Genomic DNA, 26,973 nt, shown 5'->3' with positions numbered 1-26,973 from the left:
CAATTGATTCGTAAGGATCGTGTAAAAGAAGAAACATCTTTTTAATCTTGTAATACGTTTATTAACAATGTTTTTACAAGTGATCGCTTATGCCGTGCACGCGAATGCCCCTACGGTTTGTAATTGTACCTAGAAATTGTACAGATCCCAGACGAACGCCATACCGATTAGTCTAAAACCGTCTGATTATATACACAATGGAACATAGAGAGTACATTCGCGGCTGCACCACGGAATTGTCCGCGAATCGAGTAAAACACGGGAGACATTCGCACAAAACTGACATCGTGTATCGATTTTAGGAACAATTCGTGACGCTCGCGGATCCGTTCATTGAAAAGCAACATCCGCGAGTCTTGGAAAACGCGCTGGTCACGCGAGTTACGCGTGATCGCCTCGGAGAGACTGTTCTACATTCGAAGGTACGCGCGCGTTGTTCCCGTTTCTCGGTGAAAATAAAACGTCATCGCACTGTGTTTGTTACAAACGTACAGAAACTTTATTTCACTTTCGGATCGGTTCAGATATACAAAGTAGTGGTGTTCGTTTTAAATTAGAAAGTGCAGAGTTTACGGAACAGGAAACGCAATCTAGGCTCGCATCCTTGTCAAATTTATTCAAGCTTTATCGACTGAGATTGAGGCGTCCGTTGTAAACGAGTCTGCGTGTGGAATACCTTGGAATACGAACGAATGAATGAATTCGCTCGTTTTACAAATCCTTGTTTCCGTTTAGTCTTATAAAAGTATATGGAAAAGTGGATCATCCGGAGTGCTCCCTCACTCCGGTCACGGTATATATAAAATACTTTCCAGGGGATAAAGTAAATCAGAGTAACGCTATTCTACTTGCAGCCAGTTCTTTTAAATTGCACGCTACCTCGCGTAGCTTGTGCTCTCAAGCGATCGATAAATCGACGACCATCTTTTCCTTCGCACGGTTTAAGGGTAAGAATCCTGGATCGCGTCGTGCATTAAACAGGTCTGAAATTGCCTAGCTACGTTCAACTAAAATTACGCATCAGATCACAGTTCACAATTTGTGGCATCCATTTATAAAAATCACTTTAACCAATGAAAAATCCCTTCTCGCTTTCGTATCGATCGTTGGTGATGTTCGTCTAAACGTTTGTTTGTACAGTTTCTCGTTCGTACAAAATCAAATGCTCTTTACAATTAGTTGTATAATTAAAATGTTAATTTAATCAAGACGTAACAAGATGTGTGTGTGTGTATGTATGTGTACTTGTATTATAATATAAAACACAAAGAGTAATCTTTATAGAGCGTCCAGATAAAGTCTACAATTTTCTTTAAATACTTGAACATTTTGTTAAAGCAAATTTTTCAAACTGCAAAATGTTTAAAAGACAAGCTTTCTGTGTTATCTGGATGCTCCATTGTACATGTTTATGCTAAATACTTGATGAACAGAAGCAAATGAAGAGGAAAAAATATGGGGAACGTCAAGTACAGTCGAATTTTGATAAGTCGTGTGATATGTGGATGTTGTAACCGTGGGTATAATGTGCAGCCAGATATTTCCCAGACAAAGAAGCGGTACCGTTGCGACCACCACGGTCAGTCTATTATTTCCACTGCGAACGCAATTTCCCTACATATCGTGACACGAAAGACGCAAGGCTTTTCCCGAACCACCTACAGCAGAAGTAGTTGGTCTGATTAGACGATCTGTCGAACTCGAACGTTCCGTCGATCGTTCCGGGTGCTCGTCACGGAAACGTCCAATTAAAAACGAAACACTAAGATCGATTCAAATACAGACACGAACGGAAACATCAGAAATCGAACAGACATTTATCTACGACTGAAACAGCGCTTCGACTTTCTTCGATTCGATATCGGATCTAATTAGAGACGTAGAACGCGACACTTCGGAACACGAGCTCCGTAAAACCCAGTCTGCCAGGCTCTAGACCTTCAAATACTGTTCCTAAACTTTACGACGGAAGAGTGTTCCAAAGCGAACATCCAAAGCGTGTCTCGCGAGAGGGATGGTCGAGATCTACGTACTTACTTCTCCGTTGTTCGATCCGTAGGGCTGGAATTTCGCTAGCATTGGCTGACTTGCATCCCGCGTGGTTGCTTGTGACTCTGTAACTGGCTCATACGCAGTTGCCTCGTGGCCATCCCGCCGCCGCATTGGCTACTCCAGTCGGTGGTGGACACTTGCGTCCGATAGAACTTGGAGGAAGTCTTGTTGAAGATCGGCAACAACTCGTTCGCTTCGTTCGATAGAGCCTGTCGAAGGAAATTCTCGTACAAATGGGACAACGTGGCGTTACACGTGATGTTACGCGAGAACGATGCGAGACGTCGCTCACCTTGAGATATACGATTGCGTCCGTGCCGTAACCGTCGCAACTCTGGAGGACGAGATCGCCGTGGAAGTATCTGGCGTATAGTCGAGACACTGGAAGACCGTAACCGTATCCGGCGAGCGGAACAGTGTGCGCGTCAGACGGGCTTGGCTTAGGCGCTGTGCTGTACATGTACTTGAACAAATGGTCCATCTGCGAGCGAGGAATACCACCGCCTCGATCGGACATCTGCAAGAATGATTTCACTAGAGAAACATTCATCAAAACTGAATTCCAAATCGATTGAGATCGTGACGTGTATACATCACGTGAAAATTGATTCTGACGTTACGAACAACAGCTGTTCGACGATTCGCAGCACGTTTCGTGTTGTGCATTGATATTGAATGTCAATGCTGACGGAAGGTCGTACACAATTTCCACGCGAACAAATATATATCGATCGTTTTCGATAGTTGTCGGTAATTGTAAAATAATTTGCCAATTTTTACCTTCACGCAAATGTCTTCTTTGCCGCGTGAAACGATCACTTCGATCGGTGGATACTCCGCAGTGGAGCTATGGTGTTCCATCACTGCTCGCATGCTGTTTTTAAAGAGCTCGAACAGCATATGGAACAGATGGCTCGGTACGTAAACTATTCTAATTTGGCTACATCGTTCAAATTCTGAAAGAAGAGAAACGAACGATCAGAAGATCGAAATATTATATTTCAACGATCCTGCCTCGAAGAATACTAATGTTCATCAATTGCATTATCAACGTCTATTTAAACCGGAAGGTCACGGCGAATCGCCGTATCAAAAGCTTGAAGACTATTTATTCTTACTTATCTCTAAACAACTCTATATCTGTTATTTGTCAACGCGAAAATTAGCCTTTTTTTCTTTCCATGATATACGATATTATACTTAATTACAGATGATTGTTTACGCAGGTATTACTTACTAGCCATATTCTAGTACAATCAACATTTTTCAAACTTGCCGTTATGTTGCTTGACTATCAGTTCGGGGCTAGCCAGATAATATTGATCGCAGAGTAGCCGCGCTTTCTCGTACGCGTCTTCCACAACGCTGATAACGTCACACGACGGGTCTATGGATCCTACGTGTCTACTGTGTCCGTTTAACTCGCTGCCAAACAGAAGCGCTGCAACATACCATCGGAAATCGAATCAATTTCATTCTAACCGACCGCGTCAGCAAAATCGACCAACCAACTCACTGTGTTGATTGATCAGCATACGAATCGAGATACGGGACATCAGAAATCTGTCCAAGAAATACTGAATATTGTTCTCCGTCTGGGTGTCGACGTCGTGCGACTCCTTCAGCTCGAGGACACCCTGCGCCATCGTTTCGACGATGTCCTTGTGTCTGTTCCGAATTTTGACCAGAGTCTGACAGAATCTGCGAACAATGAACGAGCACGATTCAGTCTTGTCTATAAAAATTGATTAGAAAAATGGTAGGATCAATAGTATTGGATGTAGAGAGCGTATACGCGAATCGTTGGAGGAACTAGGAACACTCACTTGTCTAAAGTGGACTCGTTGACTTCAACCTTCTCGAACTGCAAGATATCCTCGAACGAGGTGACGTATAAATTATTAACCGTGCCCATGCTGGGCATTTTCAGCAGATTCTCCGGTAACAAGTGGATCTCTTTCATAATATTGGCCAGCCGGACTGGTAGCTCTTTCCTCAAGAATATGAAGGACTTCCTCTCACAGGCACTTAGACCTGGAAACATATCAACGATCCTAGTAATCGCATTCGCCGCGGTTCTTGTTTATGCTTTATTTATGAGCGAGTTGTTTGTTTGAATGATAACCCAGAATGTTTGAAGAGGAATCGCGAAGAAAAACCGCGATAGTTCCCAGCGATCTTATCGCGGCGTTTTATACCCGTTATCAAAGAAGAAAAAAGCCGTTCCTCTCGGCGTTGTTTTGATGAATCGAATAGACGGCGAACGATGAACTCTGTAAACAGCGTTTACGGAATTGCACAAGCCCGATTGTCTTGTCGGAAATCGGGAACGATTTCACGGGAAGTATCACTTCGCTCGTAGCGTATCTCGCAATACGTTCCGCTTCAGATGAAAAAGAGAATTTCCTATTTAACTTTTTTTTCTTTGTAAGCATCGTAAATTCCAACGAGGTAAAAACACCTTCGCTAGCGGTGAAAGAGAAACCTGTTGGTATTTCAAAATGCGCATTAACGTATAAAGAAATACTGTTTATATTAAACTCTCGTGTAACGCGAATTCATATAATTAGGCAAACATATTGCGACTGTTGTTTTCTTTCTCGTACAACACGGTAAATAATCAACATTAGAATCGCTATAATCTAGCATTGCATTGCTTTCCTCGTCGTATAACAACTTCTTCCGTTTCATAGTTGTTTATTTCTTTAGGTGACCATTGTTTAATGCAACGCGTTACGCGAGAAAAGTCGTTGCGCAACAGAATTTTCTATTATGCTGCGTATGCTATATATTTACGTATTTATATTTCTTCAGCGTATTTTAGAAAATACGATAGTGTGTGCGCGGCTGCGGCTAGACCGATACCACTTTATCACTGCTCTCAGTGCTCGCGTAGTTGACCTCGTATCGAGGTAATCATTGATCGCTTTCGACACTCCGAGGGAGTATCTATTGTAAAATTGAATGAACCAATCGAACGATGGATTGACCACGATTCGAACAAAAGTCGTCGACGAAGATGTCGTTGCAGAAAAAAAGGAAAGGAACGCGCGCCAAGGTTTTCCATTTACACGTGTGGGAATAATAATTTCAATAGACCTGCTTCCGAGAGACCGGTCTTTAGTCAATCGGTTTTTAGTGAAATCAACTCGCCTCGCGTGTTGTCTGCGGAAAACGTCGAGCGATCGATTCCGTGTACGAACCGTGTGTGTACGTTTACGACGCGGGTGGTCAATATAATGGGGACATCGCGAAACTAAACTTGACCACCGTTTACGTCATCGTCGATAAAGTACTTCCATCGAGGAACGGTTTGATCCCATTGCTTAATTAAATTTCCTTTGCGTTCACTCGGAGGCAGCCGAGTACGGACCGTGTACAGACAACTTTCTCCGATCGCAGGGAAACTGCAAAGTGCGAACGGAAACCGTCAATTTACACTGGCAACCGACTATTTTCGAGATATCCAAAAATTGCTATTTTAAATATTTTTCGTATCGACTTGAAGAGGCGTTGCTCGAGATATAAGGAGGGTCGAGATATAAAGATGGAAATTATGCTAATGGAACGCTAATGCATACTAATTGAGCGCTTTACTAAAGTTCTATTTTTGCCGTTCATCGAATTAGAATCGTTGTACGATAGTTTTCCGTGGAAATAATCGCAAGCCTGTCGTCCCAAGGGGAAACGCGATCCTCTATCGGAGTTTCATGTACGCCAAGTCTTGCATTAAAGGAAATTGCATTTTCTCGCAGGGTAGAGATAGGCGGGCAGCTGAGTCACTGGCAAGTACAATCGATTGTCGATAATAAATTGCTGTGAAATCACGTATCGAATCTAGCCGCGGCAAGCAGACTGTTCAGGGTTACCGTAAAAGTCCTTTCTCGCGTGAAAACGATTCCGTCCGATCGGAGTAAATCGTAGACGATTTCGCAGTTACGTTTCACGGATTATTGGCTGAATCATCCGCTCGCGCATAACACAACATTAAATCGTTACTTCTATAATTATGCATAATTTATATCGCATGTTTAATCATTTTCTTCCTTATTTCTTATTTATCATAGTTTATCGCTCGTGCGATAACATTTAAATCAGCCGACATTTCGCGTAGATAATTCTCGAATCCAATAGCGTATCTATTATAGTTCCCAGTGCCTCTGTAGATACGATTCGGGTTCCTCTTAATGAAACGAGAGCGTGTTTCCACTTTGAAAATGATAAACAAGCTTACGATAACGATGTATTTGTTCAAACATTGAAAACGCCGCTTGTTTATTCGTTATCTACTTCTGGTCCGTTTTTGTGTCCCCGACAGGCGCTAAAACTTTCGTGGCTTTGAACGAGCACGCGTGTTAATTAATCGGGGAAAGCCCGGGGACGGGCGCAAGAGTGAAGAAAAAATAACAGCGTCGACGGACGAACGACGATTGAAACCGGCGGTGATTATCGGCGTTCGTTGCTGGGCGAAATATGTTTATCTCAACGAGGTGCGTTGTTTTTCGAGGTGAATGAAAAAAAAACAGCTGAAGTTGACACCGATAGCGCGATGCAGACGGACGTGATAAGAGAGTGGCTCCGCTCGATGCGTTGCAAAATCGGATCAATGCGCCTGATGACGGAGGCATTGGAACGAGGAGAGTGGCTCGTTCGCGATAAAAACACGAGGCGACGGTGATGATTGTCTCGAAACGTTTATTTACAAACTCCGCATGATCGAAGGTGGGCGAGCCTCCCGGCCTTTGGACTTTGCATATGTGCAGATGCATACGCGCTTTTTAATACACATTCGCCGAAGTGAATTCACGCCCACTTGAACGAAAATAGGTTTCTTTTAGAGGTCGCGCGCTCCACGTGGCTGTTCTGCCCAGTTTGTCACAACCGCCGGGAAAGTCGGGCTGTTTATCCAATTTCAATGATACCTCCGACATTCGTCATCGAACAGCTTTCCTACCGCTTGCAAACGTATAAACTGCGATCCCTTTATTGTACAAGCACTGACTCGTATTTAAAGGTAATCATGAAACATGTATTCGCACGCGGATAACAAACGCGTTGCAATGTTTCTCCATTCGAATACTTATCGTCTGTGGATGGCCGGAGCGATTCTTCCGCGATTCACGAACACGTGTCTCGCTCGTGCGACGAGCCAAGTTTTAATTACCAAACCGCGAATTTCAATGTTGCGTTCCGACTAGCGATAAAAGCGGATGTGCATCAGACAAGCGGTGCGTCATATTTTACGTTCGTTTGATGCGGAATAGGCTAGACCTATTCAATCCGCGTCGTTGTAAATCATTAACGATGCGAAGTGTTAGTAATGAGCGTGCAAATTCAGGAATGGATCTTGAACTTGGTCCAGCAGGGACGAGTGATGTAATTAACACGTCCGATCGTAACTTTAAACCATTTGCATCGTTCGTATCGTATTTTCGTGATCATTAAATTTAATGTAAACGTACGATTTTAAGTGACACTGGTAATGCGAGAAAACAGTCTGACGGTAGTCAACAGGTTGACGTTGCTCATAATGAGTAGAGCGACGCGAGGAGTTGGATGAAAAATGGCGACCGTTATTCGAGGTGAAACTAGTAATTGAATCCTTATTGTGATGTAAACGACACATAATCTGTTTGCTCGTTTCTTCTGTCTTGTTTCTTGCAAGTCTGAAACATTGAGATCATACTTTCTGAAATGTTCTTGCTTAGACGAAATGAAGAAGGATTTAGTAATACGAGTATATTTTTTCTTCTTTCTCGTATAGTAGTTGGATGATCAGTATCGTACCATAAATTCGTGGAAAAGTTTTGAATACTTGTGCGTAATGTACATAGGAATGAATTATCTGAAAAGCAAAGATTAGCTGCGCGAAATAACTGTTGATCCATCGAACAGTCATATACACGTTCGACATCTCAGAGAGCTAACATTCAGGGGAAACGTATGGAACGGGTTATATCCATCTATTTATTTATACGATGCTTAGTGAACTACCGATGGAGGCGAGAATCTCATCCGGTACGATGCACGGCTCCCTTGCGGCTTCTAATCTATTTAAGGACAAATGAATCGCAGATGATCGCCGCTGCGTTTCGATACAAGTTTGAAATCGCCGTTCTAATTTCATTCGCCTTCGTTCGTCGAGTTCTCGGAAGGATCCGGATGGGAAATGGGACAACGCAATACCAGAAATTGCACGTTGGTCGACCAGGAACAAGCCTCTGCGCCGATTGAACCTTTTAATACAAAGGGAATAAATTGGACTTCTGCGGGACCTGCAATCCGCCAGCAACGATTAAATACGATTTTCCGCTCGCGTCGGTTTCCTATCTCCGCGAGGGGTTTGCGCGGGAAGAGAACACTCGCCTCACCGTAGATAATTATCGGTTCAATTTCCACGAGACAAAAATGCATCGAACACCTTACGTAAGATGCAGAAAGTGAGCGTGCAAAATGCTGTTCCATGCTCAACGAGAATGTAATTATCGTCTATTAACAATGTTAACAGTTACGTCAACAGAGCGCGCGTGTAACGAGGAGACAGTGGAATTGAACGGCTTTGAAATTTTCCCACGGGGAAACGAACGCGATGACATGCAGAATGGTTTTCGAATGGGAAAGTCGAAGATGAGATGACGAGGAGCGATGTACGTGGCGATCAATCGATTTTATGGCGGTTCGAGAGGTAATTAGATGGGCTACGTGTTCTTTCGAGTCGGAGAAATGGCGGAAGTTCTGACGCGTTGACTAGCCTGGCTATACCTCGATCTTGACTACTGCACCTCCGCTTTATTCCATCGCTCAAGGTTTCCCGGTTTAATCGTGTAATTACCTTGATGATCAACCTTTAAGAAATACTAAGAACTTTAGATTTTCGATGCTATATACTATTTATGACACCTTTTAGTATCTTTATACTTTGAAACTCGACAGAAATCCTGATATTAGTCACGATTCTGTTTTCACGTATTTTACGATCGCATCGAACGAGATAGAAGTATTTTTTTATATAGCTGATAAAGACAAGATTATCTATAGAGGGTACACGTTTTTATAAAAAAGGTAGAAAGTGATAATCGTATAAAAATTCGGAATAATAATCGTGGATCAGTAACAATTTTCTTGGCAAAATTAGAAAGCAGTCTCGGAAAAAGGAAAGACACGGCCGTTTTATTTTCGTCTCGAATGCCGTATCGTGTGTTACGAAATGTTTCTGGATTGATCTACGAAACTGATCTCGATCGCGATTCGATTATGGATACTTCCGCAGTTCGAATAGATATACGAGGGATTTCGCAAATGTTGTGCTGTAATAATCGTTCGTAACCGCTTTGTTTTTTAACCAATTCCAGGAAGAAGAATTTTGAATAATTCATATTTCCTGGTAACTCGAGTCGAGTAAAGCTAACGAGCATCGCTGAAACTTTAATTACATTGTACCACAATTTGATGCAAAGCCATGATATCCATGACCATACTTAATGCAGTATAATTAGCGCGTTATTGTTACGTAACGGCAGAAAAATATTTTTCATCGCGTGGAAGATTGATAGAAACCTTCGAACGAAAATCCTCTCGACTAATCAATTGTAAATCCAAATTGGGAAACGTACTTGAGAGTTTTCCGGAAGGAACGAAAGGCGCGCACACTTTATAGAAGGTCGCTCGAACAAACGATACTTGTTCCATTGCGAACCTGATACATCGACGGTAGAAAAACTCGCACAGACCGCGGCCCTGGTCTCCTCCCATCGCGGAGAACCTGCTGGAAGCATCCCAATCGCGCTCTCAAACAGCCTGTCCGGCATTGCGTGGGAGCACCACGCATGGGACAAGATAACGTTACGCATAAGTCAACAATGCCACTCGACTCGCTGTTAACACCGCCTCGACAAACATTGCTTTTTACTACCTTAACGAGCTTACTCTTCGGTTACTTTCAAATTTATCCTCGATTAGATTTCTAAACAATGAGACGTAAATCTTATCATTGACAACGATGCGTTCCAACTTGTAGTATCAGCCACAAAAGTATTTGGTATCTGAAATATTTAAATCCCGTTGTATTTCACAGAGTCTGCACAAAGTTAGTATTGACATATCGAGACACGCGATATTTGTACTTCGTCTGGCTCACCGAGGCATTTCTGACTTTTTATCGTTTGTTTTCGCGTAAATAAAATAACACCTCTCGGCGCGTTTAAACGCGAGCGATGCTACTTTCGTGGAATATTTGTGAAATATTGAAAATCGCTATTCATCTAATATTTGAAATTTGAGAAGCGTGTGCGCGCGGTCAGGCTTTTGTGGCAGACTGTATGTCTCGTGGTACGAGCCGTTCGCCGTCCCATAGTCGGTTCTAGAACCGTCAACGTGCGGCTATAACCGGACAGAGGAAGCAGCTGTTTAGTTTTAAACCTTCTATCTGAACGTGCATCAGTGGGCGCGCGCACACACACAGTGGTTAGGCCAATGCACGTCTCGTGACTACACCGGCTGCATGCATAAAATATGCATGATCTCGCCGAACGAAGTGAATAACGGTTGGTAAGTGTGTCGAATTAATGTCAATCCGTTTCAGCAGCAATTGCCAGCAACAAAGGAATCCCAAAACGTGCGATACAGGGCAATCGATGTTCAGACTTGATCCTGAATGGAGTTTAAGGTTATTAAGCAACATGGCGAGTGTATTGTAGACGTTCACGGAGTGGAATTAAGTTTCCTCGTCAAACTCGACGAAGGCTGCCGATAACAGAGTCCTTGTCCTCATTAATGCCACATGCTTAATCGGTGCTATCCTAGATACGTTAATTGCTTGTATTGACGCTCGAGCACTAAAGTAATTTTCATTTCCGTGCATAATAAATATGTAACGATGTGTACAATGGTATCGTATAATGGTACAATAAGAATAATCGAAAATAAAAAAGTATCGTCCAAATTGAACGTTAAACAGATAATAGAATAATTCATGAATTCAAGTATAAACTGCTTCCTGACTGGAAAAATGAATTTGCGTATTCGTGACTCTGACGTAATAGAGAAAAATACTGTTTTATACATTTTCGTTAGTCATGCTGCTTATTCAAAATATGAACATTTTTATCTAGATAAAAAAAATTATACCGTCGTTTGCGTTGGTACGAGTATACCCTGTTTCTGCGAGGAAACAAGGGGTGGAAGTGCCTAACTAAACAGAGGCCTGGCAACGCGATTACGGTCAAAGTCGTCCGACAACTTCCAGAAACTCCTTTCTCTCCCTCCAGGATGTTTAACAAGTTGGTAAGGAAGAGCGCTATCCCTGTAGTCAAGAGAAAAGTCGGACGCGATATCTCCTACAAAGTTCGTTGACAGTACGGAGATTAAATTTTGAAACGGCCGTCCGTACTTTCGTCACCGCGTCTTTCTCAACCGGTTCAAAGATCGCCGTGGCTTCTTGGAAAGCACAAAAGCGGTCCAAAGCTCGCGGACGCTACGCCAAGAACGACGCCCGCTACATCCGGATGGGGGAACGGCACGGGCGCAAATTTAAACGCGAATTTATCGACAGTTCAAACTCCAAGGGTTCGCGTGGCCTACGTCCGGTGTGTGACGCTCGGGAAAATGGCAGCTTTCCAGTGTCTCTGCATAGCGCGATACGCGGCACGCTATTTTCGCGAAAGCCGTGACACCGTGGACCAATGACGGCAAACGAATTCGTGGGACAGCGCGGCTTTTCAAACGCGATTGGTCAACCTTGACCTCCCCGCCACGACAACCTGCTCGCGAACTTTAGATGCGAGTGGCAATGGTACATCGGAACGAACCGATTCAGTCATTCTGTCGACAATAGAAACAGTCACCGAGATACCTGTTGAAAGTGGATTCTTATTTGGTACACTTTAAAAGCGGATTTGAGATACTTCAGCACAAAAGAGAACGATATACCGCTAAACTGATAGATAGGGTCTTCCTTCGGGGTATCAGTTCGTCATATGGTCGTTAGCTAAACCGCTCTATGCGAAGCGGATTTGTATTACCAAGCGTTGCTTTTCCCGCGTGAAATTTAAAAGGCAGACAGTATATCAATATTTACTCTGGAATCAGGTTCCCGTTATCGGTGGTGTTCCGTTTCATTTTTACTAGATGCGCGATAAAAATTGTATCTCACTTTTTGCCTCCCAGAAAGCAATGGCCGCGAGCAGTACCGCTCGATGTTTACGAGTCGGAAATGACGGGAGGACCGGTGTCGTTAATTCCGAACGGTAGACGGAACGGATTAAAGGCGAGCGCGGATGTTATTGCCGGTTGTGGCATGAGTCATTAACATATTTGTCCGCAGCGTAATTGTTTTAACAAAACACGTTTGACCGGAGCGATATTGATGCGAAATCTGTATCGAAAAAAATTGGAATAAAACATTTAGAGCGCAGCGTCGTTACTTGTTTTGCACCCTTTATACGCGTTACGTATAGAATCCACGCGTCAGAGTTGATCGTGACAAAACTGTCCCAGGCGACTAAAGTCTTGGTAAGCTACTCTTTTCGTTGCGTGTCGATGTATAGAGCATACGAGGCGGTTGATTCATTAATAGTGGTGAACAATGAGCGATATTGAAACACGAGACGAAGCAGCTCTCGTCTGTGACGTTTGACAACTCGAAAACAGAACCGACTGACAGACGAAACATATGGATTTTCTCTTCTCTTTCATTTTTTGGGAGAAAACACATGTTAGTTTAGTGTTTGTAGCATATGTTACCGTTTATAGCGCCAGGGGGAACTCTTCGTATCTTTAACTGGTTCGCAACTTAAAAACTTAAAAATGATGTTTATTCGTACAATAACAAGGAAAAAAAAAGGGACTCAATGAACTCGTAATCATTTAGCAGCGATCGTGATGTATGACGCAATGTTAATTCGCAAAATATGGATTAATCTCGGTTTCATGTGACCTTTACAGTCGAATGATTACGAACGAATGTGCAATGCCGGAGAATGGAGGCGAACCGTTTTTTGGAATCGAAAATATTTACCGCGTTCCGAGGAAGAAAAGCTTTATGTTCGAATCTAGTGTTATTTAAGAGTCCAGTGACATTTCGAAACCGATTGGAGGCAAACACGGAGGCAAACCTTGGATTTTAACGTCGTGAATGTCTCTACTTTTCGAGTATGAACTTTTTTCGGATTTTTCGCATTTTTCGCGAAGGAAGTATAAAATTATTTCATAACATTGTATACAGCGCGATGGAAACGTTTGAAGCCTTCAATGTCTGTTTGACGTCAGAGATTTAGCATGAAAGATACTAAGACCATCTATAAAAATAACAAATTGAAAAGATAAGTATAGTATATAAAATTGCATGCATTTAACTTCAGATTTAGACAAGCGTAATTGATCACCTGTACAGACGATAATTACCCTCGCATGATATCTAATCATAGTGCTTAAACATATATTAGTTACCCCTGTAAATGGAAAAGGAACTCGGTCGCGTTATCTGCATTGTTTACGCGTAACATCTGTACGTACTGTTACATCATGTTTTCATTCGCCCCATCTTGTATTTTACTACGAGCCATTTAATCAATTATGCGAACAACATAGCTAAATTCTCCATTACGATTGATAAAAGAAAAAAATCTTAATCGCGAATGAATCAGACCAACGAAAGTCAAATGGTATAGCAACGCCATCGCCTGGCATTTGCTATGTAAACCAGCATGAAGAGAGCATGTAAATTAGCCACGGGTGCGATGCCCCTGGATTGTTACACGATTTTAGTGAAGCGACCGTGAAAACGATGTTCCGTGCCTCCTCGAGGTCATTGATCGATCGATTCCGTGCTCCATTTTTTTTCCCCTTCTCAGTCCCAAAACAACGCTAACAGGGAACGAGAACGATGCGGGAAGAGAGAAATGCGAGAAAAATGTACCGGCCCGAGTATATAGACACTCGAGGCTCGAAGTTGGACGAGGTGGTGTAGCGTTTGCCAATAAAGCGAGCTCCGTTTCGACTGGTCGTTTTCACACTCACCGAAATCGATGAACTGTTTTATCGAAAGCGGCGAGGGGTTGAACTGCGAGTAAAAGTCCAGCATCTTGCTGATGTTTCCGAAGCACTTTCGCGTGAGCTTCATTTTGTCGTGCGTCGTAACACATGAACCTTAGGGACCGCGGGCTTCTCCTCTCGGAACAAGCGTGATCAGCTTCGCCTGGCGATAGTTGTTTCTGTTGTTTCCAAATGAAAAAAACAACACGCGTGAACTGTCAAGTGTTCAATGTGCAGAGGATCTACTGCAGGCAGGTTAAATAGCGAGGATTCTCCGAGTAGTACGCCAACACGAGGGTAGGAGACACCTCCGTTCGCAAGTGGTTCGTGACAAGACTAGACACGATTACTGGCGTTTCAAGAAAGGGATCTCCTCTATATGTTCTCTCCCGTGTAAGCGCAGCCGCGTGGCCCCTAACAAAGCGGATAAAAAGTGGGGCTGCCTGAAGGCGCCACATTCGAAATATCGTTGCGCTTATGCTGTCGTTCGTCAACGACATTTACTTTGCGACGATACTTCAAATTATGCTGATTAGCTAATCGTATTTTCTTTATGCCACAGGTACCATAGGGCGAGAGGGATAAAAGGGAGACTTTGCGGAGTTGATTCAAAGGTTCTCTTCGATCAACCAACATACTCTTGGAAAACATGAAATATATTGTATTATAAGTTGTATTACCATTGTAATAAGTATAGTTTAAGGGTAATTTATTGTATTATTAAATAATTTGGTTAAATAAATCAATTATTTAAGAAGAATGCAGTGTTTTCTATCACCTTTCCATAACATTTTCCTTGTCATATAACGATAGTGAGCGAGAGAATATTAAAATCTCACGAATTCTTAGAAATGACGTCATTTCCAGGAAATGGCACATTACGGATACCTCCTTACATATTATGTTCTCCTGTTACAAAGTCGCAAAATCGGGGTCTCGATCGAAAATTTCACTTTGTATCAGGAGAACATAACGTCATAGGAGGTATTCTTGCCACTTCTAGGAAAATGACGTCATTTCCAGGAATTGCCGAAATTCTCAGAATTATTGATGACGTCATTTCCAGGAAATGGCACATTACGGATACCTCCTCAATTATTATGTTCTCCTGATACAAAGTCGGATTTTCAAGATTTTGGTAGAAAAAACGGCAATGTAACAGGAGAACATGACGTCATAGGAGGTATCCGAATAGTGCCACTTCTTGGAAATGACGTCATCGAGAATTCCTGGAATTTCAGCGATTCTAGGAAGTGACGTCATTTTCCTAGAAGTGGCACGCATACCTCTTCACCACTTATATTCTCCTGATACATTAACAATTTTTCGACTGAAAATCTGAAAATCCGACTTTGTATCAGGAGAACATGACGTCATAGGAGGTATTCCTGCCACTTCTAGGAAAATGACGTCATTTCCAAGAATTGCCGAAATTCTTGGAATTATTGATGACGTCATTTGCAAGAAATGGCACATTACGGATACCTCCTCACATATTATGTTCTCCTGATACAAAATCGAAAATCGGGGGCCACGATTGAAAATTTGGACTTTGTATCAGGAGAACATAATGATCGAGGAGGTATTCTTATTTTGCCATTTCTTGGAAAATGACGTCATTTCCAGGAATTCGCAAAATTCCAATAATATTCGAACTTAGAATTAATTTTATCGTGAGCAGTACTACTTTTTACGAGTTTCTTCTCGTTTAAGGATTGGGATTGGTAATTCTAGGATGCTAGATGGATCATTAAATGATTAAGCAATTAATGTATAATAAATGAACGTTTATTGAAGCTATTAAGCCATTTATAAAGTATAGCAGCGTTCTTACAAGCTAATTGTTATAAACTATCTTTATAATCCTATATAACTAAAACTTACACGCTAAAAGTTATAAGCTAATTTTTATAAACTCCTATTGAATACATCTTATATAACTAAAACATATATAAATTTTATCGAAATTCTTCTTTATTCTTGATGAAGAAGTCAATGATCACTGCTCCAAGCGTTCTTAGTCATTCTTGTCTTAATTCCACGCCGAATTGCGAATTACATAGATGTTTCAGGCTGTGGTAATCGCCAAACGATGAATATCCTGTCCCCTTGTATTAGATTTCTTCTATTCCTGGTCAAAACTAATTTATTCTTCGTTTGCTCCGAAGAAATCTAACTGATATACAATTTATTGCTGCGTATCCGCGCAAATAGAAGGCGTAAGATATCGGCACGTACAACTAAACGCTAACGTGTAGAGGGCGTAACAAAACTTACGGTTCTTTTGTACAATCGGTAATACAGAGTATGGAACAAAGTCCCGTTAGACGAGTAGTCTGTCCTATACCTCGTCGACGGTTCTGCTACTACCATATAAGACAAAAGATCTATGAAGGATAAAAAAAAAATATGCATGCAATATGGATACATAGAATATAGTGAAACGATTTGCATTCATGTTAAATATAAACGATTATGCGCTAAGAATGACGTTGCGATCCGCTAAATAATGTATCACAATCTACTGTTACATTCATTATTGGAAATACGTAAACAGTCACGTTTTAAAACGCTATATACGCTTGTTTGGAAATATCTTGTGATTTCATTACGTTTTATTTGAGATTAGCATATAGGATTGTTTTTTATTTTATTTAGGACGGGATAGTTACTCGAGCTCGGGCGTCATTTCGTATTCCGGAAGTAGAGAAAGAAGACACGTAGCGCCATCGACGATGCAAGCTAAATACAATAATCGGGGATCAATTAACCTCTGCTCGAGTCACGCTTTCGGCACGTGGTACCCCTTCTCGCGATTTCTCGATTAGCAGTCTGACCTCGTAAGTAATCTGGCGAGTCGGCTATATCCAACTTCCTTGAAATGGTTCAGATGATACGGTAATTTCGGCGCATGCAACAACGCTTTTAGGTTAGGTAGCCCTTGAGTTTTTTGTGTCGGTCTTCTGCTAGACACTCAGCGCCACATATTCGCTGTCGAGAAGAACATTTCCCGATGTCTGATAAAATTAAAATGGTACACAGCTATAAGAAGGCTGCGTTATCGTTTCGCACGATTTTTCCGCGTATTTTCCGCGGTGAAAAACGGTTCCCACGGAACTCGAACCCGTATTCGGTAGTTCCATTGACTTCGAAGTGAATGCTTGACTTCCGGCCAAGACAAGCCCATGTGGACAGCAGCAGCGGTGCCTCAGATCACTCCGTGTTGAGGCCTGTTCCTCGTGCTCTCGTGAAAAAAAAGTTTTTCCTAAGGGGTAATCGCGTGTACGTCGCGTAAGTTGTCGCAGCATGGCTGATTTGGACGATTTCTTCGCGAAAAAGGATCGCAAAAAAGCGAAGGGGAAGAAGTTCACGACCACCGAGGAAATAGCTAAGAAATTGGAGGAGACGGGCAAACGATTGGGAAAGAAATCGAAAGACAAACCAGTGAACCCGGAGGGCGAAGAAACTCAACAGACCGAGGTGAACATCAACCCGTTTCGCGTGTGTTCCCCATTCGTTTATTTCCTTTAGATGGAACGATTCTCGATACGTGAATTCTTCCGACGAAACTGCCGATTACGGTGTGCCCATAGGTCGCTGCCATATTTGTTCGTGCAAACGTCATTCTTACGATCGTTGAAATTAATCTGCTTACTTGGAGTTCCCCAAATCTAACATGATCCGCCTTCCTTTATTGTCAACTGATCGGATTGTTTGTTATATAATTGGTTCGTTACGTAGCCGTGAATAATTTTCATTGCGAAGTCATCGAAATCGAGCAGCTGTTCTTAGATCGTTATCATGCACGATTGTCTCGATATTTTCTCTGCCGACAATCTATACCCTTTTAGTGGAAATGACTTGGCTGTTTCACTGCCTGTCTATTTTTCCCGACCGTGTAATATAAACTTGAAAGTACTATCAAAATGCGCGAAATATTTCATTTGGTAAACATGCTTGCATTCTTTATAATATATCCTCTTAGGATGAAGATGAATGGAAAGAATTCGAAGAAGAGAAAAAGGACTATACCGGATTGAAGATTGGAAACCTAACGCTGAATGAATCCATAGACGCGGAGTCCGACGATGAGAAAGGTACAGGGGACAACAGCTCGGATGGAGAGTCAGGAGAAGGTGGCACCAAGCATTCCGGTCCATGGAAGAAACCCGAACTCCCTCCACAAGCAGAAGAACCGGTAGAAGTAACAGCCCCTGCACCGCCATCAGCCGTTACCGTAGGAAATAGTTATAGGCCGCCGCACTTAAGGAACGTCCAAACAGTGACTACCCCTAGCCCCAGACAACGAGCGAAGAACGTAGCCCCAGACATACACAGCGAAGAATATTTCCCAACCTTAAACTCGAAGCAGCAACAGAGCAACGAACCCACTGGACCATGGGGCAGGCGGTAGGCATTTGGCGAGACTCACGAATTCTTTCAAATGCGATAAAACGGATAAGTTAATTAACCTGGGGATGAAAATTTTGTTTTCAGGAAACGAGACGAGGGTACGTTCGAGGAAGTACGTAACCGAGGCGGGAGCAGATCGTACAGCGTGCAGGATGCGCAAGCTCAAGCGCCGAAACTGTCGTTGGGCAACAAATACGGTGCCTTGTCACAAGATCAGAGCTGAAATCGTCCCCGACTCGATCAAATTCGATAAACACAATCATCATTATATACATCAGCGCCTCTCTCCGTTTCGTGGCCCAGCTACGCTATGAAATATGTTTTCTAGGATATAGAATACGCGATAAAATATGTAACGGATAGGACGCATCATTGACTCACGTACAGTGCCCTAGCTTTTGAAAGGTCCGCGGTTATTTAAAGCAAAATAAGAATCCTGTTTCGTTCGATAGGAGGTAATCGCCGCTATTCCGTGCTTGCGACGAATATTCGCGTAGCGACGGTAACGTTTATTTTTTCACATAAGAACGAATATGCTCAAAACACTCGTTTAGCACCAGTTTTGTATTTAAGTTTTCGATAGACGTAGAATGGGGGGATGAATCGCGAAATCGCGCAACGAACCGAAACGATTAGCAACTTCGCGCGAGACGGTGTTTAAACTTCCCAGTTAATCGCTCTGGGGTGGTTCGTGCCCGCAATCGCTCTATTTTTCACACGGTGCTGCTGTTTTCATTCAGCATGCTTGCTTGCGCGTCAGTCGATCGATCGCCTTCGAAACGTCACGGGAATATATTATGTAGAATTAAGGAACTCGGATACTCAAACATGACAACCTTCAAACACGCGAGAGGAAACGAGAGATATTATATAATTACACACGTGTTGCATTGCGCGAGACAAAAAGATCGATTATAATGGCTGACAATTACGAGAGACTTTTCGAAGTAAGGTCGATCCTGGTTTTTTTTTTTCGAATAATTGTTTCGCTCAACGGCAACGTACGTCAACGAACACAAAAGTCTAGGTAAATTAAAAAATATATATATATATATGTATAAATATATATGATATAATTACTTGGAAATATTTGAATTCCGGGGCTGGGCTTTGGAACGGTGCGGAAAACATTGCTAATACACGTCGTCACGACAGAACTGCGTAAAGAAAAGATAAAAAAAGAAAAATAATTAAACAAACACAGAGAACGTACAGCTGGAGTATAATAAATCGGGATAAGTGAAACCGATGCAAGTGCGAAGAGTGTACGAGAGATACAAAAAAGAAGAGATACACACGCGTAAACGAATATACAATATAAAAGAACGGAAGATGTATGTACTCTTTTGTTGACGCTTGTTTAATTAGTTTCGTTGATTTAGGGACTTGTTTTACGAGAAAGAAATGTGGACTAGGGAGAGTTGAGTTCGAGTCAGAGTGGGAGAAAGAAGTAGTCGAGAGATACGTACGGGTTCTCCTGCGTGAAAGCGGGAGTTCGGGGTGCTAGCATGATTACTTTTTGAGATTGAGGAAGGAACGGACAAAGAAATGAATATCTCGAAGGAGCAGAGCAAAAAGAGAAAACGCGAGTCATACACATAGGAACGAGATAGAGAGAGAGAAACGGAGCCTTGTATAGTGAACGATAAGAAACAAAAAATGTGATTATTTATAATAAATTTCCTAGGACAACTTATAAGTACTGCCTTAAACATTTTAATTTCGCGAACCATCAGAGGATGTGTCGGTGATCTCGCGGCTGGCTCTGTGAAGACGAGGGAAGAGGATACAAAGATCAGTGTTCTGTTCGCGCGATCGGCCGTCACAGTCGTTCTATCTGGAGAATCAAAGGCACTTTTCACGGGCATTTCCACGTAGAAGTACGCAAATTCCACATGCGAGAGTCGAAAGTTGTTCGTTCGGTTTGGCCGATCAGTTTGTTCGTTTCGCCGATCGAGCCATATAGTTATTTATACAATGAGACGTTTAAGAACGCGTGTTTAGATACATTAGATAGCGATTAAAAGGTTGTACAAATTTTTCTATCGTTTTCCTTTTTAAACGTGAACGAACTGGTTGATCGACTTCATATTTTGTACCGCGCGGGAGTTAACCATTCCCATGATTTATCGATTAATTTCGACCGGCCGATTCGAGTGGTCGGAGGTAGAAAAAGAATCGTGGCCAATAACAGAACGGAAAGGGGATGGAGCCCTTTGATAAATACTAAACGAACGTTTAAAAAGAGAAACATAATGAAGTCAGGATTGCCGTCGTAGCGACGTGGACTTCGCCTGCCTTTTGTTACAGAATAGTTGAAATAATTTTATAACGACTGTTGATCGAGAGAAAACGATAGAATGACAATGGAAGCGAGAGAGTGCGCGCGCAAGAAAGAGGATAAGGGTGCAACGTGACGAACGATGAACTTAATACAATAAATAACGGAGAAAACCAGAATCGAACGCGCTAAAAGACTTGTTTCCCATTACATTTCTTGTTCTTGTTTTATTTCATTATACCTTCGATGAAATTCACGATACTCGTGTCCGATTTTTTTGTGTGTGGAATGACTAATAAAAAGAAAAAGAAAGGAAAGGAGAATTGTTTTTTGTAAGTAGCAATTGTACATCACGCTGTGCGAGATATATTTTGGAGAATGTACATAAATGTATTACGAAGGCAATACTTTGATTGTTACACGGAGTTTCATGGTGCTTCGCACCACGAAGTCCCGATTATGCGCTTCGAAACGTCTTTTCAATAATCGGTTCGCTTTATGAAAAGTTTAACGTCGTTCCAATTGTTACTCGTTGTGAAGAAAATTAACGAAAGATACGATTTAGCGCTCTGCAGTCTTGAACGTCTGAAGGGGGGGTGGAGGGGGGCAGGAATTCGATAAATATAATCGCGGTCGATAGCTAAAAGACATATCGGATTGCAGAGGGTTAAATTTCACTGATTTAATTCGAGACGTATGGCCCTTTATTAACTACCACGAATAATAATTCATCGTTGGAGCGTTCATACGACAAGGGGGACAACGATATTTTACGCAGGACACCTTGGTCAGAACAGGTCTTCCGGCCTTATTGTACTCTCCTCGCTGGAAACAAATATATTTGGGGGTGTAAGATATCACTGAACTTCGCTTCTATGATTGTACGAGGGATCGCGAACGTACTTTTCGCAATACTTGAGTCCGTGGCTTCCCTCGTTGCTGTACGAAGTGTACATGGGACTCTCCAATAAGGACGCCTTGAACTTTGGTAGAAAATATATCCAGACCTTTATCAAGGTACTGACCTGAGAACAAGTTTGATAATAAATTGAGCAGATTAATTTAATAACAACTGCGTGTATTGATTGACGAAGTGTGCTTAGTCTTTTGGGTTTTTAAAAGATTGAGATGTATATGTTTCTTTCCGTCCCCTCCCTCCACCCACTACTTCGAGACTATTTAGAGAACAGTAGTAATAAAAAGAGCTCGTTATATTCTACGCAGCAATATCTGTGAAAGAATGATGTGTACTTTAAGAGTAATTACCTCTTCAAAGTTATCGGTAGATTTGGCTTTGGACTCTGGAGCGTAGAGAACATCTTCCTCCGAACGTTTGTAAAATGCCGGATGTTCTTCCAGCTCGTCTAACTTGCTTAACATTTTCGTGTCAACATCGTATACTTCTCCAAATACAAACTATACAGTGGAAAATATAAAAAATAGAGATCAGTCATTTTTATATGTAATCTTAATTGTACAAAGCAAACTACAAGAGTTGGTTCATCTAAGTTTAACAGCCTGTGTTAATTTTTAATAACACGAAACAAGAGTGAACATTTAAGTGAACATTCAAATTAATAACAGTGTTAAGGTTCGAAATATAAAATATACATGTCGGTGAAGGTTGTAATGGATTTAGCAAAACTCAAACTTGATAAATGAATATACTGTTACATACACTCTCTTTACAAGCATTTTTTTAAATAATACCCTAAGAGAAAAACGAATTTACGACTGCTGGCACCGTCTATTAACAACTCGGTGAAACTACCCAGACAACACAGCAAATCACATAACACCTCAAAAAGTATCAGCGTATCACGGTGACGCCCCCAGGTTCTGTAACGCCACAATAGCTTTAAGCATTCAATAGTTTTATTGTAATTTGTTATATATTTTCCACTTTAGAGGTAAGAGAGAGAAAGATATATAATAAAACTATAGGAAAGAGTGAGACAGACGATACGGACCCTCTTCCAGAACCCGTAACGCAATCTCTGTGGATAGTACTGGAATTAATGCCCGACCAGTTTCAGCGCTTCTCCAAGAAATGGCACTTTTTTTTGAGTAGTTTATTTCGCTGTCGATAATTATGTGCGACCAGTTTGAGCAGTTTTTACAGAGATGGCGCCAGGGGTTCTAGAGGAGGGTCGGTATCGTCTGTCTCACTCTTACTTATAGCTTTCTTATATATCTTTCTCTCTCTTATATCTAAAGCGGGAAATATACAAGAAATTATAAGGAAATTATTGAAATATACAATAAATTACAATAGAACTATTGAAATATACAATGAATTGCAATAAAACCAACAAGTAGTTTTCTTGTAATTTATTGTATATTTCCTTAGTTTGCAATGGAAGTGTCACACGGCGGAAGTAACATCACAGTGTTCTTACTGTGACAAAGTTGTATTGTCGTGGTAGTTGCTCAGCATCGTTACTTACATACGTCGACATTAATCAATGTATCGAATACTTACGTGACCAAAGCCAGGTTTCTTCAATAAAAACGGTATATTATATTTAGTGGCAATTACTAGTGGATAAGGAGTTGCAGTTCGTCCGATTCCCAAAAACTTCGAATACCCATTTGCTGCGTCCTGAATTAAATTGTGATTGGGCTCTCCTCGCTTTAATGTTCCATATACGAACACGCGGTGAAGAGGACTCTTGAATAAATTTTCATACATTTTGAATTGGTAATTTCTGCGTCAATCAGATCGATGAATTATATTTTTCATTTCGTGTAAAAATGATTGGATTAAAAATAAAATTCTTTTATTATTCTCAAGTAATTAATCACTTCACTGTTCATAATAATTCCTACAGTTCGACTAATTCACTTTGCTCCCGATAATGATGCACGACCAGTTCGAGCACTTTTCAAAGAGATGGTGCTACCGTTGAGGTAATTCACTTCGCTGTCGATAACGATGCGCGATCAGTTTGAGCACTTTTCGAAGGGATGGCGGTGCCAGTCGAGTTTTAGAAATTTAGTTTGGTTATGACAAACAAGAATAGATTTCTTACTTTCTTGAGGAAAATGGGCAATCCTTCGAGTTACTCGACTGTTCACTAGATATTATTATCTTTCACGTAGTGGCTCTGTATATCCTCAACTTCGATCCCGACCAACGACTGGCAAATACATGAAATGTAAATTGCGACACACCCGACAATATTGCACAGATTACGACACACCAGAGGTCATGCGTGTTCACTTGTTTGCCGGAAATCACTTTCGATGTTTAACACATTCCGTTTCCGGCATTCCTTTGCGGAGAGAATTTAAACTATTATCGAAAACATTACGTAGGATTTTTCAATTAGAAGGTAAGCGCCCACAACTTAGAATGATCAATGCTCCCTACACTTCTTTTGATTTTAATACACATTTATTTCATTCGCTAACCTTGTAGTATAAAAATTTGTAAAGAATATTGTGCGAATGGTAATTTAAGTACTAGTTTAATCATTTAATGATTCGTGCAACGATGAAGAAATTGAAGTACCTATTTACCTCGTTTATTAAGAGATGAATGTCCACGCTTGGTGATACTTCGTAAAACGAGTAGATCTCTAAAATTGCGATGCTCGTCAGCACTGCAGTGGCAGCAATGTGAAACAGCATTCTCGCGAAGTGCAACGCGGCAAAGTAGCGATTTCAGCTGGCGTTCGATACGTATAATCCTGATCCCATCGGTTGCACGAGGGGTCGAAAGTTCAAAAGATAAGAGCTCTCACGGCTCGCATCCACGCACTATCCTCTCCTTTTTCAATTAAGAGAGAGTTCACGATTTCTTCAACCGCCTTAGCTTTTACACGATAAATTACCTCGTCAAAAAATAGGATATCTTAATTTTGTAATTAAGAACGTAGAGAAAGATAACTGCAGATATTAAGAGTGCTACCGAGTAATTTGTAGTAGGAAGTATATTCTTTAATATAAAATTAACTTAACTGAAACTATAGCTTAATTATACAATTTGCAAACCAACTGAAAGTTTCAAAGTCCTGAAAAGGACTTGGAAAATTTCGACTGAATTGCAAATTACTTAAATTTAGGCACGTAGTCCTTAGCTTGATATCGTTTTCAGAGGACAGTCTCTCAAAAACGTTATCAAGGAACCAGGTCCACCAACGAGGAGGTGACTACGCAGGGACCCATCCCTAGAATAATCCCTAATCCCATCCACCCTCCATTACATTCATGTGTTCTCGGTACGGAAGGTACCGAGGACTGACTCTACTTTAATCATTTAATCGCGGAATCCATAATACATTCTCTTTACATAGATTTTAGAGACTGCAGTATGGACTTTACGAAAGGGATGATAAGAAATGCCATTCTCTTAACCAAAGTGAAATTTGTAAAGTGAATCTACAGACACTTTAGAAAATTTAAAGTGTTCTACGGTACGATATTTAAGATGAAATTAAACTAAAGTTAAGAAAAGATACTAATTGGAAGCAAGATGAAATTCACGGCACGAGCAAAGCGAACAAGTACCAATGAAACCTGCGTTAGATTCTCGCGAGAGGATTCTAACCCGATGGTCCAACTCTAGCCACTAGGTGAACCATACCCGACGCGAATCGCGAGCAAATAAAGTTTATGCCACGTCTTACAACGAAACAGCTGATACCACGCTCTCCCCAATGGTGAATGCGGCTACCATCAAGATCTCAGCGAGACTTAGCAGTAGGACGCATTGCCCACCGACAAGAACGAACTTCGTAGACCGCCCCAAGTCGTCTTACAGCAGGTCCGAAGACCCCAGCGACACGGGGTAGGAGCTACTCGGAACGAACCGCGGTGAGCGCGTCCAATGTACTAAGCCTATACCCAAGTCGAGTACCCAACGGGCGTACCAATCGACAAGGGCTGCGAAATCTCAATGGGCTCCGAAAACCACATCAGTTTGATTGAGTATCGACTATTTCGCTGCGTGGAAATGGAAGACTAAATCACGAACGAATGGAAAAGAAAAGAAAAATACGTGAAGCGGTTTCAAGTAACAGGGGAACTTAGAATACTCAAGGGAAAATGTAACGCATGTTCATCAGTACTGACTAACGCGATTGTAGAAATGGCTCTCTCACTTTGGATAAGGAAATGGATTCCTTTATGATTTTATTAGAAAGGAGAAGATGGGAATACGGGTGTTAGATACAAAATATACATAAAACATATACAATATATATAAAAATATCTATAACTAAGGAGAAGATGGGAAGAAGGGTAGTACATACATAATACATAGAAAAATAATTATAATTAAAATCCCTCGGCGATCCAACGGCGATCCATCGGCGTTCCAACGGTGCTCCAACGGCGATCCAGCGGCGAAAACCTAATTTAACTTAATTTAAACAAAACCATAATCAATTATACAATTTACAATCGAATTATACAATTACAAAATACAATCGAATAGAAATTTTCAAAGTCCTGAGAAGGACTTGGAAAATTTCGACTTAAATCTAGGTACGTAGTCCTTAGCTTGGTACCATTTTCGAGAGACCGGTCTCTGGAAAATGGTACCAAGGGCCCAGGCCCACCCCGTGGAGGTGACTACGCAGGGACCCAACCCTAATTTCCCTAATCCCATCCACCCTCCATTACATTCGTGTGTTCTCGGTACAGAAGGTACCGAGGACTGACTCTACTTCTAAATTTCAAACAACCGGAATCCATAATACATTCTCTTTACATAGATTTTAGAGATTGCAGTATGGACATTATACGATAGGGATATGAGAGAAAGGATATAAGGAAATTACATACACATACAATATTATATAGAAAAATATCAGTAATTAAAATCCCTCGGCGATCCAGCGGCGATCCCTCGGCGATCCAACGGCGCTCCATCGGCGATCCAACGGCGAGAACCTAAACCTAACTTAACTTAGACTCTAGCTTAACTAACTACACAATTTACAATCCAGTACATATTTTTCAACTAACTCAACATTAGAACTACTCGCAATAAAAGTATTCTGATTTCATGCGAACAAAGTAGAACGATAGTTGTGCGAAAAAGTAAAAACACTCGAAAGGGAAAGCAAAGAATAGAAAATGAAAAGTGAGAAGTAAATTTAAGTTAATGCAATGTTATAGAAAATTCTAAAAATTAATGTATAAGACAATCAGTTTAAATGCTTTGGTAGTTCTAATATCGAATTTACATC

At 41.4% G+C, this 26,973-nt stretch overlaps 3 protein-coding genes across 4 annotated transcripts; 1 reads left to right on the top strand and 2 right to left on the bottom strand.

Annotated features, from left to right (window-relative positions):
* Window positions 1–38: 38 nt before the first annotated feature.
* On the bottom strand, window positions 39–14,447 carry Pdk (pyruvate dehydrogenase kinase). The gene is made up of 7 exons (XM_076909413.1): window positions 14,068–14,447; window positions 3,879–4,086; window positions 3,569–3,753; window positions 3,329–3,493; window positions 2,833–3,008; window positions 2,345–2,569; window positions 39–2,261 (listed from the first exon to the last, which is right to left on the bottom strand). The coding sequence occupies exons 1-7, from the start codon at window positions 14,168–14,170 to the stop codon at window positions 2,073–2,075; spliced, it is 1,251 nt and encodes a 416-aa protein (XP_076765528.1). The 5' UTR covers window positions 14,171–14,447; the 3' UTR covers window positions 39–2,072.
* Window positions 14,448–16,997: 2,550 nt separating this feature from the next.
* LOC143432622 (protein CDV3 homolog) lies at window positions 16,998–21,084 on the top strand. The gene is made up of 3 exons (XM_076909391.1): window positions 16,998–17,562; window positions 18,068–18,492; window positions 18,580–21,084. Exons 1-3 carry the CDS (start codon window positions 17,389–17,391, stop codon window positions 18,716–18,718), a joined length of 738 nt encoding a protein of 245 aa, XP_076765506.1. The 5' UTR covers window positions 16,998–17,388; the 3' UTR covers window positions 18,719–21,084.
* A 373-nt stretch (window positions 21,085–21,457) lies between these two features.
* Window positions 21,458–24,441, bottom strand: LOC143432624 (putative gamma-glutamylcyclotransferase CG2811). Of its 2 annotated transcripts, XM_076909394.1 has the most exons (5): window positions 24,299–24,441; window positions 23,259–23,447; window positions 22,043–22,192; window positions 21,680–21,801; window positions 21,458–21,601 (listed from the first exon to the last, which is right to left on the bottom strand). In XM_076909394.1, the coding sequence occupies exons 1-5, from the start codon at window positions 24,407–24,409 to the stop codon at window positions 21,565–21,567; spliced, it is 609 nt and encodes a 202-aa protein (XP_076765509.1). In that variant the 5' UTR covers window positions 24,410–24,441; the 3' UTR covers window positions 21,458–21,564. The 2 variants fall into 2 exon arrangements, with proteins under 2 accessions (XP_076765509.1, XP_076765508.1); XM_076909393.1 differs by lacking the exon at window positions 21,458–21,601 and having other exon boundaries at window positions 21,608–21,801.
* Window positions 24,442–26,973: the final 2,532 nt, after the last annotated feature.

Source organism: Xylocopa sonorina, chromosome 1 (genome assembly GCF_050948175.1).
Source record: "Xylocopa sonorina isolate GNS202 chromosome 1, iyXylSono1_principal, whole genome shotgun sequence".
Lineage (NCBI taxonomy): Eukaryota > Metazoa > Arthropoda > Insecta > Hymenoptera > Apidae > Xylocopa > Xylocopa sonorina.
This window is presented reverse-complemented; position numbering and strand designations above follow the sequence as displayed.